Genomic DNA, 18,743 nt, shown 5'->3' on the forward strand with positions numbered 1-18,743 from the left:
ATTATTATTTTGGATCTGGCAAGGATAGATTTCCCAACCCAGGTATAGTAGTCTTCCTGTTTCTGGGAAACAAGGCTATTTTGCAGGACAGTCAATGCTGATGCTAGTCTAAGACACATGAAGGAAAGAGAGAACTGTACACAACCCTACAGTTCACTTTCACGTTTGGTGTTTGTGCTGGGAAACGTGGGAAGCTAGATCTGTTGCCAGTTTTATTTACCTTTTGTAATGAAAGAACATATTTTTTTTTGCATTTTAAATAAAAAATAATTAGCAGTTTTTGAATTAAATAAGTTTCTTGCTTGGCTACACTGGGATGCTAAAAATACTTGGAGAGAGCACCAAAAATATATATAAGTCCACACACACCTATGGAGATTCTAGATGTTCTTTGTACTCGGTATGTGTTGAAACAAAGAGGAAATGTACCCAAACCAACCTCTATACAAAGGACAGACACCACTGTAAATGTGAGTGTGCCCGTTAACACATAATACACTGACCAAATTTGGTAAGGGAGGCACCACAATTTGTCAGTAATAATGATATAGAGGCCACGGTACTTAGGTACCTCTAGGTAGCAATCAATAAAGCGTTTTTTTCCCCTTATGACTTCATGTTTTATGAAGATGATGCAAAGACTGTTGGGAATGATCTTTAACAAACTATAGAAGGGGTGTAGTCTGTTCTGATATCAGTCTGCAGTTCCTCTTCACAAAGCTCCTTGAGGAGAGAGACTCTGTCTTGCTCCCAATTACATTCCTAAGGCCTGTCACTGTACCATGGAGCACAGTTAATAACTCAGTTATTTGTTAAATGAATATGAATGAATGAACAAATAAATGATTGGATAAATTAATAAAGAAGTCTGGTACTGGCATAAAGACAGACATAGAGACTAATAGATTAGAATAGAGAGCCCAGAGATAAGCCCTTGCATATATGGTCAAATGATTTTTGACAGGGGCGCCAAGACCATTCAATACGAAAAGGACAGTCTTTTCAACAAATGGTGTGGCAAAACTGGATATTCACATGCAAAAGAATGAAGTTGGACTCTTACTTTTTACTATATATAAAAATTAACGCAGAATGGATACAAATACCTAAAGGTAAAAGCTACAACTACAGAACTCTTAAAAGAAAATATCGGGGGAAAGCTTCATGACGATGGATTTGGCATTGATTTATTGGATATGATACCAAAAGCACAAGCAACAACCAAAAAAAGCTGTAGATAAATTGGACCATGTCAAAATTAAAAACTTTTGTGCATCAAAGGACGCAATCAGCAGAGTGAAAAGGCAACCCGTGGAATGGGAGAAAATATTTGCAAATCACCTACCTGAAAAAGGGTTAATATCCAGAGTATGTGAAGAACCCCAATATTCAACAACAACAAAAACAAACAACCTGATTAAAAAGTGGACAAAGGACTTGAATAGACATTTCCCCCAAAAAATGATCAGTAATCATTCTGGAAATGCAAGTCAAAACCATAATGAGATACCATCTATTAGGACGGCTACTATCAAACAAACAAACAAAACAAGTGTTTGGCAAGGATGTGGAGAAGTTGGACCCCTGTGTACAGTTGGTGGGAATGTAAAATAGTGTAGCTGTGGTTGAACACCATCAGCAGCTCATCAAAAAAATTAAAAAAAAATTACTGTATCATACAGAAATCCCACTTCCGTGTATATATCCAAAATAATTGAAAACAGGGACCCGAACAGATATTTGTATACCCTTGTACATAGCATCATTATTTTCAGTAGCCAAAAGATGGAAGCATCCCAGGTGTCCATCAATGGGTGAATGCATAAAAATGTGGCATATAATACAATGGAATATTATTGAGCCTTAAAAAGGAAGGAAATTCTGACACATGTTACAACATGGGTGAACCTTGAAGATATTACGCTAAGGCAGATAAGCCAGTCACAAAATGAAAAATACTGTATGATTCCACTTATATGAAGTATAAATTCATAGAGGCAGAAAGTGGAATGGTGTTTGCCAGGGGCTGAGGGGAGAGGAGAAAGGGAAGGTATTGTTTAATAGGTAGAGTGTTTCAGTCTTGGGAAGGTGGAAAAACTCTAGAGATGGTTGCTGATGGTGGTTGCACAACACTGTGATTGTACTTCCAACCACTCTTAACACTTAAAAGTGGTTAAGATGGTAAATTTTATGTTCCATGCATTTTACCACAGTTAAAAATTTAAAAATGGGAGAGAAAACACAAATTAGCAATGTCAGGAATGAATGAAAGAGGAGGCTCCACACAGATCCTACAGACATTCAGAATATGATGAGGTGGGAATTCCCTCGTGGTCCAGTGGTTAGGACTCCTCACTTTCACTGCCAGGGGCCTGGGTTCGATCCCTGGTCAGGGAATTAAGATCCTGCAAGCCACATGGCATGGCCAAAAAAAAAAAAACCGAATATAATGAGGCTATTATAAACAACTTTGTATCAGTGAAAATTTGGATGAAATAGAAGAATTCCTTAAAAGACAAGAAGAAATGGGGAATCTGAATATCCCTATAGTTACCAAGGAAATTTATTTTATAATTAACTACCTTCCTATAAAGAAATCTGCAAGCCCAGATGGCTTCCTTGGTGAATTCTATCAGGCTTTTATGGAAGAAATGATATTATCCTACATGAATTTTTTTCAGGAAATAGAGAAAGAGGGACTGCTTCCCAACTCACGTTGGTAAGTCTGTATTACTTTGTTTTCAAAAGAAGACAGACATTACCAGAATGTAAAACTACATACCAATATTCCTGCATGAATATAGATTTTAAAATTCTTAATTAGCATATTGTATCCAGAAAATATACAAAGGGTATTATATCATGGATAGATGGTGCTCCCCGCATATAGAGAAAATATTCTAAATACATATATCTGATAAATGAATTGTGTCTAGAATATGTGCGACTCAAGGAAAAGTAGACAACAACCCAATTAATGTGCAAAAGATTTTACAGACACTTCACTAAATGTATATATAAATAAATGGCTAATGTACACACATGAAAAGATGGACAACATCATCCTTTATCAGGGAAATGAAAATTATAAAGCACAATGTGATACCACTATACACCCATTAGAGTGGCTAAAATGATAAAGACAAAACCAAGTATGGTGACAATGAGATGAAACTGGAAGTCTCCTACAGTGTTAATGGGAATATAAAGTGGCACCACCACTTTGGAAAACAGTTTACCAGTTTCTTACAAAGTTTCAGATAATTTACTGTATGACCTCACAATTCTATTCCTACATGTCAAGAGAAATGAAAATGTATGTCCACATAAATTCTCGAATGTCCATAGCAGCTTTATTCATAATAGCCAAATGTGGAGACAAGTGTCCATCAGTACATGAATCAAAAAGGAAATTAAGGTTCATGCATATAATGGAATACTTCTAATCCATAAAAAGAAATGAACTTTTGATACATGCAACAACATGGCTAAATCCCTCTTCCTCAGTGAGCGGAGCCAGGCATAAGAAGTGCCTTCTGTTTGATTCCATATATAAGAGATTCTGCAAAATGCAGGTTGCCTGGGTGTGTGGGAGGGAGTAGATTGATTGCCAAGGAGGCCAAGAGAACTTCTGGGTGTGATGGAAAGAATCTGTATCTTCATTGTACTGGTTACAGAGGTGTATACATTTGTCAAAACTCTACATTTTAAATGGGTATGGCTTTACAGTATATAAATTATACCTCAATAAACCTAATAAAAAATCATATCTAGGTGTAGGTGAGACTTTCCTGGTGTGGCTTCTTCCATTCTAAACAACTGTGAACTAAAGTTGTAAGTTATCTCCCCCGACCACTGCCCCCAACATACACTCCATACCCTCCCCCTCTCCCAGTGGTGAGAGAGGCACTGGAGAATTCCCATTTAAAAAACAGGGAAAATGGGAGACACAAACCAATGACAGTTCTATAGAAATTCTGAAATCTAGCAGGTGTTGGTTGCCAGTTTCTTGATTAGGGCTTAGTGCTGCTTCCTGGAAGTGTTCTTCGTGGTTCTCTGCTCTGTCTTTTGGGTTCTTGACTTTTCCTTCTGAATTACCTTTTTCTTTTTCTTTTTAACAGAAGCAGTGATTTGTTTTAAGCTGAGTAGTTTTCTCAGCCTGCCTCCTGTTTATAGGAGTTTGGGGAACCAAATGCCTCTTTTTACTTTTTTTTTTTTTTAATTTATTTTTTAAAAATGATTTTTGGTTGCATTGGGTCTTCATTGCTGCACGCGGGCTTTCTCTAGTTTCGGCGAGTGGGGGCTACTCATTTCGGTGGCTTCTCTTGTTGTGGAGCATGGGCTCAGTAGTTGTAGCACGCGGGCTCAGTAGTTGTGGCACACGGGCTTAGTTGCTCCGTGGCGTGTGGGATCTTCCCGGACCAGGGATCAAACCCGTGTCCCCTGCATTGGCAGGCGGATTCTTAACCACTGTGCCACCATGGAAGTCCCCCTCTTTTCACTTTGAACTCTGTCCTTTCATACGACGAGTTTAGTTCCTTGGCTTTGAGGCCATGTCTCTGTTCCTTGCCTTTCCCTGGCACAAAGCTTCTTATAAGCCAGAGCTTTCCGAAGTGGTCACCAGCACTGATTTTCAGCTTCTTCTCAAGAACAAGGAACTCCATCCCTGCTTCTGGTTTCTTGATGAGTTTGACTTTGTCCTTCTACTTAGAGGAACTTTGATTCTCTCATACTTGTCCAGAGTCATACTTCCTGCTCTTTCTAGCTGTCTCTGAAACCAGAGCCTGGCAGACCTTCAGTTCCTGTCCTTTATATGACATTACATTTTTTAAAATTAAAGTATAGTTGATTTACGATATTATATTAGTTTCAGGCATACAACTAGTGATTCGGTATTTTTATAGATTATATTGCATTTAAAGTTATTATAAAATATTGGCTGTATTCCCTGTGCTGTACAACATATCCTTGTATCTTATTTATTTTATACAGAGTAGTTTGTACCTCTTAATCCCCTCCTCCTATCTTGTCCCTCCCCCTACCCGTCTCGCTACTGGTAACAATTAGCTTGTGAGTCTGCTTCTGTTTTGTTATATTTGTTTGCTTTATTTTTTAGATTTCACATATAAATGATAACATTCAGTGTTTGCCTTTCTCTGTCTGACTTATTTCACTTAGCATAAAACATTTTAGGTCCATCCATGTTGTCGCAAAGGGCAAAATTTTATTCTTTTTTATGGCTGAGTAGTATTCCATTGTATATATGTACCACACCTTCATCCATTCATCTGTTGATGGACACCTAGGTTGCTTCCATGTCTTGGCTACTGTGAATAGTGCTGCTGTGAACATTGGGGTGCATGTATCTTTTTGAATTAGTGTTTTCATTTTCTCTGCATATATACCCAGGAGTGGAATTGCTGGATCATATGGTAGTTCTATTTTTAGTTTTTTTGAGGACCGTCCTTACTGTTTTCCACAGTGGCTCCACCAATTTACATACCCACTAACAGGGTGCTAGGTTTTCCTTTTTTCCACATCCTCACCAACATTTATTTGTGGTCTTTTTGACAATAGCATGACGTTACATTTTTGGGGGTTGTTTTGGGCATTGCATTTTTGTCCAAGCTAAAAGAGATGTTCTAGGTTATTCCTTTAGGTTTTTCTCCAATGTAGTCTTGACTGGCATTGTCACTACTATTTCTTTAATTATTGTTTTCCCAGTTTCTGTTTTATTTATGCCTTCCGGAATTCATATTATTTTGATGTGAGAGATTTTGAATTTATCTTCCTTATCTGTTGAATTTTTATTTATTATATTCATCCCTTAATTTTTTTGTGTGTTCTCAGAATATTTCTTGAAGTAGTTTTCTAGTTCGCTGATTTGATTTTATGCTATATTTTATCTGCCATTCTCTTCTTACATTGTGGTTTTAAAATTTGGTAATCATGTTTTTCATTTTTAAGCACATTTTTATGATCACAGATTGTTTATTTCCTTTTTATATCTGAAATGTCTACTTGAATCACATTGCGGACACAAATTAAAAAGACATTTTAGAAATTTTCCATATATATATAAGTTTCTTTTGCAGGAAGAAATTCAGTCAGTCTTTTTTTAGGCTTTTAAAGCTTATTATATGTCTCATTACTTATCTCTTTATTTTTACAGTGACCAGTCTGTGTCTCTGTAGTATTTGGAACCAGCAAAGATGCCGGGAGAATGTTTCTGGATTGCCGTTGAAATATTTTAGCTTTAGGAAAAAGCGAAAGGGAAAAACTTATATTTCCTCTAGTTTTACTCCTCAAGAGGAGGAAAGAGGCACTTGCACGTCAGGGAATCTTACTCATACACTGAGACCCTGCTTTCTGGGCTAGCTTGACACCCACACGTGAACTGAGCCGCAGTCCCTCCTCCTCACTGGCAAAAGCTCCGTAATCCTGACCTCGCTGTAATTGTGTCCCCCGTACCAACTGTAGGCTGTCTTTATAAGCTCCATGACTTGCTATTTATTCTCTGTGGCAGGCAGCACCTGCTGTTCTTCCTAAAGGATAACACAGGGTTAAGCTTTGCCCCCTACTCTCTGTCTCCCTGTTCACCCTGACCTCCAGCCCCGTCACTGTGAATTTGAGCCGTCTTTGTACCTCCTTAGAGTTCCAGTTAATTGTGTTTCCAGCTGGAGTCATTATTAGTGGCAAGAGATGAAACTTCTGTGCTTAATGCCCTGTGCTTCTTGTGCCAGCTGGATTTTAGCAATGATACTGACCTCCTTCTTTAGTTGGCTCAACTGCCTTCACAAGAAGCTGACTTCGGCAATGCCTCTGCTTTACTTGGCCTGCACTGGAGCATGTTTCAGGGGAAATAGAATGAATTTAGTTTGGGGCATGTTGAATTGGAGGTAGGGCTATTCAGTTTGTATTTGCAATGGGGTTGGAGGCCAAGAGAGCAGTTTGGGCTGGAGATGTAGATTGGTAATCAGAGCTTCTCCTTATTATTTGAAAAACTAATAGTATATTGGATTGACCAGGGAAAGCACATAAAAGGAAAATAAATATGGTTAGACACAGAACCCCAGGGATTATAGCATGTATGAGATGGGTAGAGAAAGAAAGGCTAGTGAAAAAGCTGTGAAGGAGATTTCTAAAGGACCGGATAGGAACCGGGAAAGAATGGTTCTGTGGCGCCAGTAAATGTGGCGTCTTTAAAGCACCACCCCTAATGTTTTAGTGAGAGCAGCCAGGGTAAGAACAGATCACGGCTCATTTGCTTGGGCGCCTAGGAGATCAATGCTGACTTTACTTACAGCACTTTCAGGATGAGTGGAAGTCAGATTGGAGTTGATTGGAAAGGACATGGCAGGATAGGACATAGATTCAATAACTTATTTTGAAAATTTACTGTGAAGGGAAAGAGGTAGATCGGTACAGAAGACAGCTACATGTGACTTAAAAGGATGTGTTGTTTTATGTATGCACCCTGTGTAATAAATAGATAAATGTTTCAGTCCTCTTTTTTATTAATATTTTCTATGAGAAGAATTACTTTTAATATTTAAGCATTTTTCAATTTTTAAATATCGCTCTTTTTATGATTGTTTAATCTATTCTTAAAGAAGAACAGGCCACTACTTAGTGTGATATATCAGGGTGTCTCTTCCCACATACTAAGTTTTAAATGCTTTATATCAGCTCAAGCACACTGGCTGATGAGATTATTCTCAAAATATTACTTTATCTCCTTTTCTCATTTATTTTTAAGTATTTGGATATCTGGACTACTGAGTAGGGGTATAAAAAAAATCCACAGCTCTCTTTAAAATAACTTTCAGACATTCTAAATTACTTAGTAACTAGTCTAAGGAATGTTATTCTGTCAGTGTTAACTACCAAAAAACACATTAATTTTAATCTTGTCTTTTTGAGCTACTGTTCTGTCTTTTGAGAATACTTAGTATGACCCACAACTTGTGAAGGAAATCCTAATATGTCTAGTGGTTGAAAGTCAGTGGCTTTAATTCATTAAATAATGGTTAGTTTTCATTTTGTGTCTCTTGAAGTAACCATTCAGAGAATAGATATTTGTAATCATGGAACTTTCATTGAAGTAGCTCGAATAGAAATATATGGGAGAGAAGTGGACATGAAGGGAAGTCAAATATTTTCTTAGGAAACTAGATTCCCTAGGATAATGGTTAAAGTAATTTATCCATTATCCCTGGTAATATAAAAATATGGCAGTACAGGAAGATGATTGCACCAAGTGCCATCCACATAATTCAGTTAAAGAGTTAACAATATCACATTGTATGCGTATACCACTTTTGCTCTATCCATTTCTCTGTTGATGGATACTTGGGTTGTTTCCATGTCTTCAGCATAGTGCCTAGTTAACAATGTAGTATTGTGCTCTTCAAAATTTGTTAAAAGGATAGACCTCATATTAAGTGTTCTTACAACAAAACAAAAACAAAAACAAAAACAAAGGGTCACAGGGAAACTCTGGGAAGTATTGGATATGTCTGTTACCTTGATTGTGGTGATGGTATCACAGGTGTTTGCGTATGTTCAAACTCATCAAATTGCACACATTAAATATGTTCAGTTCTTTGTATGTCAATTATACCTCAATAGAGCTCTTTTTTAAAAAAGAAAAAAATATATGGGAGACTCTAGGCTAAAGTAGAATATTGAGAATGGCATTTTTTGTACTATATTTTATATTGGAGAAAAATCTTTTTGTTCTAATTCATCTGGAAGCTTAAACTATTTTCCTATTTATGCTGTACTTATCATGTTTTACCTAAATTAACACGGCATATTTTTAAATTTAGGACTTTGATTTATCTGTGGTTTCTGAGATGGCTTCAAATTAATTCAGACTTTCAGCTATGTGAAAGTTTTGTTATTTCATATATTTTAAGACTTCATCATGATGTGAAACATGAATCCAACAAAACTTGCTAACCTTTTAAAACAATTATCTTCTCTGAGAATGTATGCTTCAATTTTTCTCTTCCTACACTTAGGAAAAGGGGAAATACATGTGGTTTATTATAGTCCCACTTAACAGTAGCATTTGTTTGTAAGCAAGCATGTGGCATTTAGGTGACATTTTATTTATAGTTTAATAAATACAAGTGGTTATTATTCGTATTCTTTTTTCTTTGCTATTGAAACGTCATTGTTAATATAAACAGTCATCTCATTTCCAAAAGAAAAAAAAAATTGTAATCCTAGATTTGAATACCCCTGTGTCCTCTGAATTCCCCCAATTCTGATTGTGACTGTTTTGATCTCTTAATAGGGAACAATGCATTGCAAAGCTCCAAACCAGATCACAGTCTATGAGTCCAACCTACAGAGAAGATGGACAGATTATTACCCCAAAGAGTTGTGTAAGATCAGATTCTACTTTGGTTTTTTTGTTTGTTTGCTTCTTGCTTTAAAATATCTCCACATATTTTTAGTTTCATATTGTTAAATTCCAACGATTACTTACAAACAATAAAGTCTGAAGGTTTTGGTGAATATACTGGTTTCAAAGAAAGTGGTGTATTTGGTCTATTCCATAGCGTTCCTTCTGCTTTCTCAAAGATTCTGAGGCATCGTGTTAATCAGTCTATCATTTTTCCTGTGCATTGAAGAATAACTTTGAAAAGGTTTGTTTTTTAGTTATTTTTCCCCTTTTACTCAGTATATATCTAAAAATGATTAGACACACAATGGTCATAAACTTAAGAAATTGGGATTAGTTTGTAGTGAAGTAGGGAACACTGCCTTCCTGATGAAGGTGAACTGTTCCTATCTTGAAATATGAATACTTCTCTTGCATTTAACTACTTAACATAGATTTGGTTTGACCGTGGAGCTAATGAGCATTCCAGTCAGCTTGATAAAGAGAAGGACTCTGCCTGCTTCCTACAGCATAACTCTGCTTGTCTTGGGTGATGAGACTTTTAGTTACAAGCAAGTCGTATGTGATACATGACTGTTTTAGCACATTTGCTCTGAACATAACTCCTTCCATTTTCTCCAGTGATGGAGAGTTCCAGTTTGGAACTTTCATAAATATCTTAATATAAAGAGCAGCACATTTTAGATATTTGTGAACTTATTATCAATCATTATATTTACTCAAAATAAATAAGGGAGGTACATTTTAAAAGACATTCTCATTCACACACACACACAAACATTCAAAAAGCAAGTGACCAATGGTAGAGGCAATAATGAATTTTAATATAGTGTATATAATAAACCCAACATTTTGTTCAATAGAAATCTGGGGATTCAGTAAAATATGAAGAACATTTTTAAAAAAATTTTTAATTTAATTTTATTTATTTTTTTATACAGCAGGTTCTTATTAGTCATCAGTTTTATACATATCAGTGTATACATGTCAATCCCAATCGCCCAATTCAGCACACCACCATCCCCACCCCGCCACGGCTTTCCCCCCTTGGTGTCCATACATTTGTTCTCTACATCTTTGTCTGAAGAACATTTAAATGTATTTTTCATCACTTCAGATAATTTAAATGACCATAGATAAATAGATTTATTTTTTAGTAGTGAGGTTTTCTAAAAGCATGAAAATGCTATACCAACAAATTAAATTTAAATTTAAATAAAATAAAATATTTTGGCTGTACTGTAGGATATACATTATTATTTTACACAGACTTACCTTTCTAAGTTTTTAGGGCTTTCAGATCATTGTCCATTTCTGGGTACAGGTCTTTGGTGCTCCTCAGTTAATTATAATTTTAATCTGGTTTGATAAGTTTGTAATATAATAAATTATATGGGAGGGAAAAGAGCATGGAATTTTATTTTATTTTTTTATAAATTTATTTATTTTTACTTATTTATTTTTGTGTGTTGGGTCTTCGTTGCTGTGCGCAGGCTTTCTCTAGTTGTGGCAAGCAGGGGCTACTCTTCGTTGCAATGCACAAGCTTCTCATTGTGGTGGCTTCTCTTGCTACAGAGTACGGGCTCTAGGTGCGCAGGCTCAGTAGTTGTGGCTCACAGGCCCTAGAGCGCACGCTCAGTAGTTGTGGCACATGGGCTTAGTTGCTCCGCGACATGTGGAATCTTCCTGGACCAGGGCTCGAACCCGTGTCCCCTGCATTGGCAGGCAGATTCTTAACCACTGCGCCACCAGGGAAGTCCCTTAATTTTTTTAAGAAGTAAAGAATTACTTTTTCATAATAAATAATTATGTTTTCATGATGTGAATCCAAAGCTTATTTTTCTTTATGTACAGTGTATGAATGAGAATTAATTTAAGAACAAAGAGCTTCTTGGACAGCAATACAAACTTCCCTGTTAACTAATTTTAACGAGAGTTAATAATTCATTTTTCCAAGTGTTCCCCTACCTACCTTTAAAGCTACTGTGGTATACCACAATTAAAACTTTTTGTGAAAGAACTTAAAGAGAAGAGTCTGGATTATTTTTTAAAATATTTTTTTGATTTTTTTTTTTTTGAAATCTAGTTGCTGTGTGAATATATTGTGAAGGCATCTCATAGCCTTAAGCAGCTGTAATAAACAGTCATTACTTAGAATTGAGAACTAACTCAGTTGTAACATAATCCTTTCCTCTGAGGGTAGTATCGCATTACTAAAAAAGGCACACAAAACTCTCATTACTCTGAATGACATATATTTTGTCCTGTTTTCTCCCTCCCTCCCTCCCTCCCCTTTGCCCTTCCTTCCTTCATTCTCTCACTCCCTTCTTTCCCTCCTTCATTTCCTCTTTTGTTTCTTCCCTCCATCTTGTCTTTTTTTTTCATCCTGTTTTTCTTTTTCTCTTTTGTATTTCAGGAAATTCATTCGAAGAAATCTGCTCTTTCTTTGGATGACAGTGACATCGAAGCTCGCCTTAATAGTTGGAATCTTGGGGTAAAAAAGTATTTGTTTCATGTATGTATGTTGATGTGGCAGAATCATGTTGTATTTGGAAAACATCTGCACTAATTTAATTCTAAACAATGACTATTACTGGCTGTTAGACATTGAGTACTGTGTGAGCACTGGGAAGGACTTGGGGAACAGGAAAGAGAAATAACATTCCAAAGAAGCATGAATGGTCCCTGCCCTCGACAAGCTGACTTTCTTGTTGGTGAAATAAGACATATACACATGAAACAGTTAAATAAACTTTAAGATAGTGTATGATCAAACTGTATAACCAAAATGAGTTATATAGAAAGTAGAATCCTGAGGTGGAGGGGAGAGGAGGAGGACTTGGAGAAGCAAGGTCAGTTGGGTTAAAAATATTCTCCAGGAGACCTCAGGATGAGCCGCCATCGTGGATAATGGTTTTCATGCTCAGAGGCTGGCTGTGAATGATTCTGGGTGGATAGGGAGGAGGGGGCAGGAACTAGAGGCAGAAAGAGGCGTGAAGAAAGGTGTGGCCATGACCGGGACTCAGGTAGGGTTAGAGGGCAGTGCCATCAGGCTGGGTTGTATTGGAGCTTTGAATGCTAAACTGAGAAGTTTAGCTTTTAAATTTTAGGCAGTAGTGAGATTAATTATTTTTCCCCTCCACATTCCACTTTACATATATGCTGTTTAAATGCTTTCAGGAAGTGAAAAGGGGTTTGATCAATTTTTTAATCCCACTTTATTATTATCAAAATAATTTGTAACTTGAAAAATTTGAAAAACACATAAAGTCAGATGAATAAAATTTGTATTAACATTTTGTTATATATATCTTTCCCTCATTTTTTTCTGTGTGTATTTATAAAATTAAGATTTAAACAAAATTGGGGTCATATTATAATTACTATTTTATTATGTGCTGTTTTAAATTTGGTATAAGTTTATAATAGTTCTATTAGCATGAATATTAATGGTGGCACTAATTTTTCTTTTGGGTAGGTAGTTCATAACCTATTTAAACATTCTGACATTTTTGGACATGTAGGTTGCTCCCAGTTTATTGCTAATATAAGTAATACTGCAATAAAATTCCATAAAAGAGTCCATTTATACCTATTTGGTTGCTTTCTTAGGTTATGTTAGATCTTGGTACATTGCCCTCCAGAAGGTGTATACCAATTTGTTCTCCAACCAGAAGTATATAGGACTGTCTATTTCTTACTTCTTCACTGACATCAGGGGTTGTTATTTTTTTAAAAAAACCTAGAACCCTTCCTACTAATAATGTTCTTTTTTAAAAAATACATTTATTTATTTATTTTTGGCTGCTTTGGGTCTTTGTTGCTGCACGCGGGCTTTCTCTAGTTGTGGTGAGCGGGGGCTACTCTTCGTTTTGGTGCTCGGGCTTCTCATTGCAGTGGCTTCTCTTGTTGGGAGCATGGGCTCTAGGCGCGTGGGCTTCAGTAGTTGTGGCTCGTGTGCTCTAGAGCTCAGGCTCAGTAGTTGTGGCACACGGGCTTAGTTGCTCCGCGGCATGTGGGATCTTCCTGGACCAGGGCTTGAACCCGTGTCCCCTGCATTGGCAGGCGGATTCTTAACCACTGCGCCACCAGGGAAGCAGGCGGATTCTTAACCACTGCGCCACCAGGGAAGCCCCAAACTAATACCGACCTTTAATGAAAGCAGTACTTTAGGACACGTGACTAGGTGGTATTAAGAAGGTCACAGTGGGTGTGCATAGACACGGAGAAAGGGAGCCAACCCTCCTTTAGGTGTCTGTGGTGGACTCCACAGTGGTGTGATTTCTGTGAAGACGGAAAGGATAGGAAAGAAACACATTTCAAAGAGAATAAAGAATGCTTAGTGGCTGATTGGTGGGCTGAATAAGAGGGCGCCTGAAGGTTTGGTTCCAGGAAAATGGGAAGGTTGTCTCTCTGTCAGTTAATTGATTGTCCAATGGGGGAAGCACTTCAAGGGATTCAACGTGTTATTCTAGACTGGTAGGGTTAAGAGAGGCGCTAAGATTAATTGGGGAGTTCAAGGTTTCCAGCTCCACGAGTGAGCCTCCAGGGCTGGCGTCTTGTCTCACAGCCGCACGGCTGTAGGCGGCGGCTGTGTCCAGGGCCTGGGACAGCTCTGTCTTCAGAGACTTCAGAGTGAGGGGGCCGGCTGCGCATCGGCCACAGCTAGAGGGGAGGGGCCGGGCGGGACTTGAAGCAGTGTGACCCTCCCAGGCGTTTGGGGAGTATGCTAATGAAGGGGAAGAAAACATTGACCCTGAGAGGGCACTAGGAGGTCGAAAGAAGACCCTTTTCACCTTTGAAGGGGTAGGGGAAGCCGCCACTGGAGGGGAGTGCTGAGTCGCTGGTGTGGGAGAGGGGCACAGGAAGTCCCTCAGAAAGACCCCTTCTGTTTGCCAGAGCGCAGTATCAAAGTGAAAAATAAAATTCTGGGCTGTCCTTTTAAACTTGGCTTTGCCCTTAGCCATTGGAAACTTCTGATGTACATTTCTTAGCACATAAAGTACTTTTCACGATTATTTAACTGTTCAGAGGATTAAAGTTTTCATTCATATAATAAAATTAAGATAAAACATCTAAAATATTTTGAGGTAATGCCCTAAAACTAGGACTGCCTTGGGTTTTGTTTCACATTTTTATTGTTCGAAGAATGCACTAACAGTGTAAAATAGGAAAGTCTTGCATTTTTATATATTTATAACACATATGCATTAATCAGGTTGAACTATATCTCTTGATCACAGTGGAATAATTTAAATACCCAGTGTATTCAAAAGCTTCGATTTTGCTTTGATTTTAGTTTTGTATGAGAATGTGCAAGTGCACTTTTGTTTCTTTCTTCCTCTGAATGATCAGTTTATGGCTAGTTAATTTTGTGCTCTGTACTAAGGGGCACACGTTTTATATTGCTGGCATGCCTGTCAGCACCTACTTTCTGATTCATTAGATGGTCTAGATTTTTAATTTTCTAGTTATTGTTGAAAAAATATATTTCTCCCCCAATTGTATTCTTTCTTTTCCTAGGAGTGTGTTAATATTTTCCCTAGGAATGCATAATTCAAGTAGAGATTTACTTGGTAAAGCTAGCAATTAAATAATACAATTCCTCCCGTATTATTTTTTTAATTACTCTTTAACCTTTTTAACCTTTAGCTTTTGGGAAGCTTTCTTGCTTTGTTAACATATATTTCATGCATGACTGTCTTTATGTAAAAGTCTTTTCTTTTTTCCTGAGCACGGCTGGGAGACCCGGAGGGGGAGGGCTCTCCCGGGCCTTCCATCGGGTCACCAGCCCCCCAGCCGTTCCCACCCGGGGCCTAGGTGCTGACTGAGAGCCTCGCTCCCATCAGGAAAAAACAAACAGAGGGGACGCTTTAGGTGACGCCCTTAGGTCAGGTCTCTTCAGAATTTGTGCGGGAGATCTCCCAGGACAGGCAGTGGAGGAAATGGGACCCGGCGGAGGATGGAGCGGAGGAGATCAGCGGGAGTGAGGCCCCCCGATCCCGCGGGGAGCTCCCGAGGGTGGACAGCACCCCTACCCTAGTCCGGCGGCCCCACTGAGGGCAGAGCCCATGGGGGAGAACTTCCTGTCCAGGGCTGGGGGGCACCTGCAAGCCCTCGGCAGCTGGGGACGCCCCCGAACCCCCCCTGTAAGGAGTGAGGGACCCCTGGCTGTCCTCCCCGTGGTCGCCCTGCCGGGGCTGGTCCAGAACTGTGCTCGGCCACCGGGTGCAGCTGTCCCCCGGCTGAGCGGACACGCGGGCGAGTCCAGGTGAGAGGCGCGCCCACGCTGCCGAGCCTCGGGGTCCTGGGCTAAATAAAGTGGGCTAGTTGGAAGCCAAGGAGCTCAAAGCTAATGCATACGGTAGATGCTGCCAAACGGTTTTCTAAAGTGATTGTGCCGCTCTGCACCCTCATCGGGATGCGGCGTGTACCGGTTCCTGCCCCTCGACTTTCTCTTCCATACTTGGTGTTGTCAGTTAGTTTTTCTTTTAATTATAAAACTTAGCCGTTCTTGACAGTGGTTAGTGACATTGCCAAGTGTGCTTTTAATATGTATTTTCCTGATGACTGATAGAGTTAGATGCCTTTTAATATGTTGACTGACAGTTTGGGTAGCCTCTCAGAGTGAAGTGCTTGCTGAAGACTTTGCCAGTTTTCCTGTTGGGTTGTCTGCCTTTTTCTTCTGAATATGTAAGAGCTTTGTATCTGTTCTGGATGACTACTTTTGGAATATAGTATTGTAAATATTTTCTTCCACTTTGTTGCTTTCCTTCATTCTCTTACTGGTGTCTTTGATGAACAGAAATTTTAAATTTTAATGCTGTTCATTTTCACATTTTCATCTCATGAAAAAATGCTTTCTCTGTCCTGTTTAAAGTCTTTGACTATCTTGAGTTCCTGACGATGTTCTCCTATATTTTCTTCTAACAACTCTATTGTTTTACTTTTTCTGTTTAGATCTACATGCCATCTGGGGCCGATTGTAGTATATGTTGTAAGATAGGAAGTTAAGATTTGTTTTTGTCCCTTATAAGTATCCAGGTGACACTCACATTTATTGCAGACTATTCTTTTCCTGCTGCGCTGCAGTGTTACTTGTCTCATAAATCAGGTGACAGTACATGTGTGTTTCCATTCTGTTCCTTTGGCTTATTTGCTTTTCCTTGTGGCAGTGATTGATGTCTATATCTGTATTTCATTTGTGCTCATTAAATGTTTGTTGAAATGTAAGTAAACCAATGAATGAACCTTCATTTGTAGTATTTTTTCTGTGGAAAACATTTTTCAAGTTCTAAAATATTGACTTAAAAACATTATTTTGGAGCATAATTGATTTGACATTGATGACTGAATTTATTTTATGCTATAGAAAGAGTTTTGGCAGTTCTGACGGATGCTGTTACTTAAAAACGCTTATTCTAGTTGTGCTGCTAGTAATATATTGCCCGAGAATGTCCTTTCCTCTAAGACAGCTTAAATGTCAGATAAAGTGTCCTTCTATTTTTCTGGAACCTTGGAGCATCTCTATTTGATCAACATTAGTTAGTCTATAAGGAGGTCAGTTTGACCAAGTCCTGAATAATCTGAAGAAACAAACTGACAGAACTCTTTGTAACCGAACAATTCTGCTAAAAAACTTAACAAAATAAAATGTTAAAAGCCAGTTTTCATTAGAGAGCATTCAGATATCTGTATTTATGTCTAGTTTAAATTTTTATTTATTTTATTATTGTGACTCTGTTTTTCAAACAAGAAATGTTCTGTCACGTGATTTATTCATGCTATTGGAACTAAATTATTTTTGGCTTTGCTTTCTGTATAATATTTTGCTAGACTTTAATGTTTCACATAAGTTCTTTTTATCTTCCATTTTGGACATTCCTTATTGTGGTATTCTTTCTTGAGGTATTGTGAGGGAACAAGAAGTCTTCTAAAAGAGCATGAAGAAAGTAAATGTTAAGACTTTACAGATTGCTGCAAGTCCATGTTACTTGTGGATTAGAAAGTGGGAACATTTAACTTCAAAGCACGTCGGGCTGCTGTTATAAAATCAGAAAATAGATTGCTTATTTCCCTCAAATAGACTAAAGAACATGCTCTACTATGCATAGTTCTCATTACATATTAAAAGTGGGTATGAGACAAATTCAATGTATTGTAAATGAATAACAACAACAGGAGATTTATACTTGTTTATAGTGTTCATTCTTGCTTTTAAATATTAGAATAGACTTTTTTTTTTGGTCATCTTGAGAGAGGAAATTTATGATAACAGGATGAGTCCTTAATTTCTGTATTTAATGGCTTTTAAAGATGAAGAGGATGAAATAGGAGTTATTTTTGCATAGTTGAGAGGCTACATTGTAATTAGCTAAACCAATATTTTGTACCCTGCTTATAAATGTAGAGCCGGGTAAAAATAAGTCACAGATGGTTTTCTTGGCTTTTGGTTTTAAATTTTAAGCTTAATTAGAGCTTGAGCATCTTTGGGAATTCTCTGTTTCCCTCTTCCTTTATTTTCCCCCTTATATTTAATTCTGCTTCATGAATTAGGGTTTTATATGCATGTGTCTTTGAAGGACTTACTTTCTATGCTGGTTTTCTCCATTCCAAAAATAGAGAATGGCTACTTACTTTTCATATATATACCTTCAGACAATAAATATTTATTGAGTGTACTTTGCTCCCTGCTGGAAATTTGCTGCCTCTATTTTTCAAAAAGTTGTGTGTATGTAGTACAGTGTTATTTACTAAAGATGATGCCTCTTTCTCTGGTATGATATCTCAGTAGATTTTATTATTATCTTTACTTAATAAATGTTTCCCAAAGTAAATGCACGAATTCATACACCCAACAGTAGTGCTCCACGTCTGGAACACTTCTATTGTCAAATTTTTAATGTATGCCAATCTAGTGGCTGTAAAATACCATCTCTTTGTGGTATTACTTTACATGTTTCATATTTCTAAACAGATTGAGCATATTTTCATGTTTATGTTATTCAGATTTCCTCATCAGTGAAATGTGTCTCAAGTTTTTCCCATTTTTTTTTTTTCTAATGGACTGTTGTTCTTTCTTTTGTTTTAAAAGAACTTCTTTACACATTGTGTAGACTAACTGTGCAAATATCTCCATCCAGTTTACGGCTTGCCTTTTCAATTTATTTATAGTATTTTTTTTAGAGAGACGTTCTTAAAGTGGTCAAATTTGTTACTTCTTTTTTGTTTATACTTTTTTTATGTGTTGTTTAAAGAAATCTTCTCTACTCCAAGACCATGAAGTCATTCTTCTCAGTTGTCTTCTGAAAGTTTTTATAGTTCTCCT

General features: G+C 37.6%; 1 protein-coding gene across 18 annotated transcripts in view; it reads left to right on the plus strand.

Moving 5' to 3' along the window:
- Positions 1 to 18,743, plus strand: part of CEP112 (centrosomal protein 112) — a 413,727-nt gene that overhangs the window by 29,892 nt on the left and 365,092 nt on the right. For 16 of the 18 annotated variants that reach the window (XM_082370414.1, XM_082370412.1, XM_082370410.1 and 13 more), the window contains 2 exons: positions 9,305 to 9,395; positions 11,832 to 11,930. In XM_082370414.1, the coding sequence (XP_082226540.1) occupies positions 9,305 to 9,395; positions 11,832 to 11,930 (190 nt within the window). The remainder of the gene's footprint in view (positions 1 to 9,304; positions 9,396 to 11,831; positions 11,931 to 18,743) is intronic. The other 2 variants (XM_082370426.1, XM_082370427.1) reach the window with 1 other exon arrangement.

The sequence above is a fragment of the Balaenoptera borealis genome, assembly GCF_965194805.1.
Source record: "Balaenoptera borealis genome assembly, chromosome: 20".
NCBI lineage: Eukaryota > Metazoa > Chordata > Mammalia > Artiodactyla > Balaenopteridae > Balaenoptera > Balaenoptera borealis.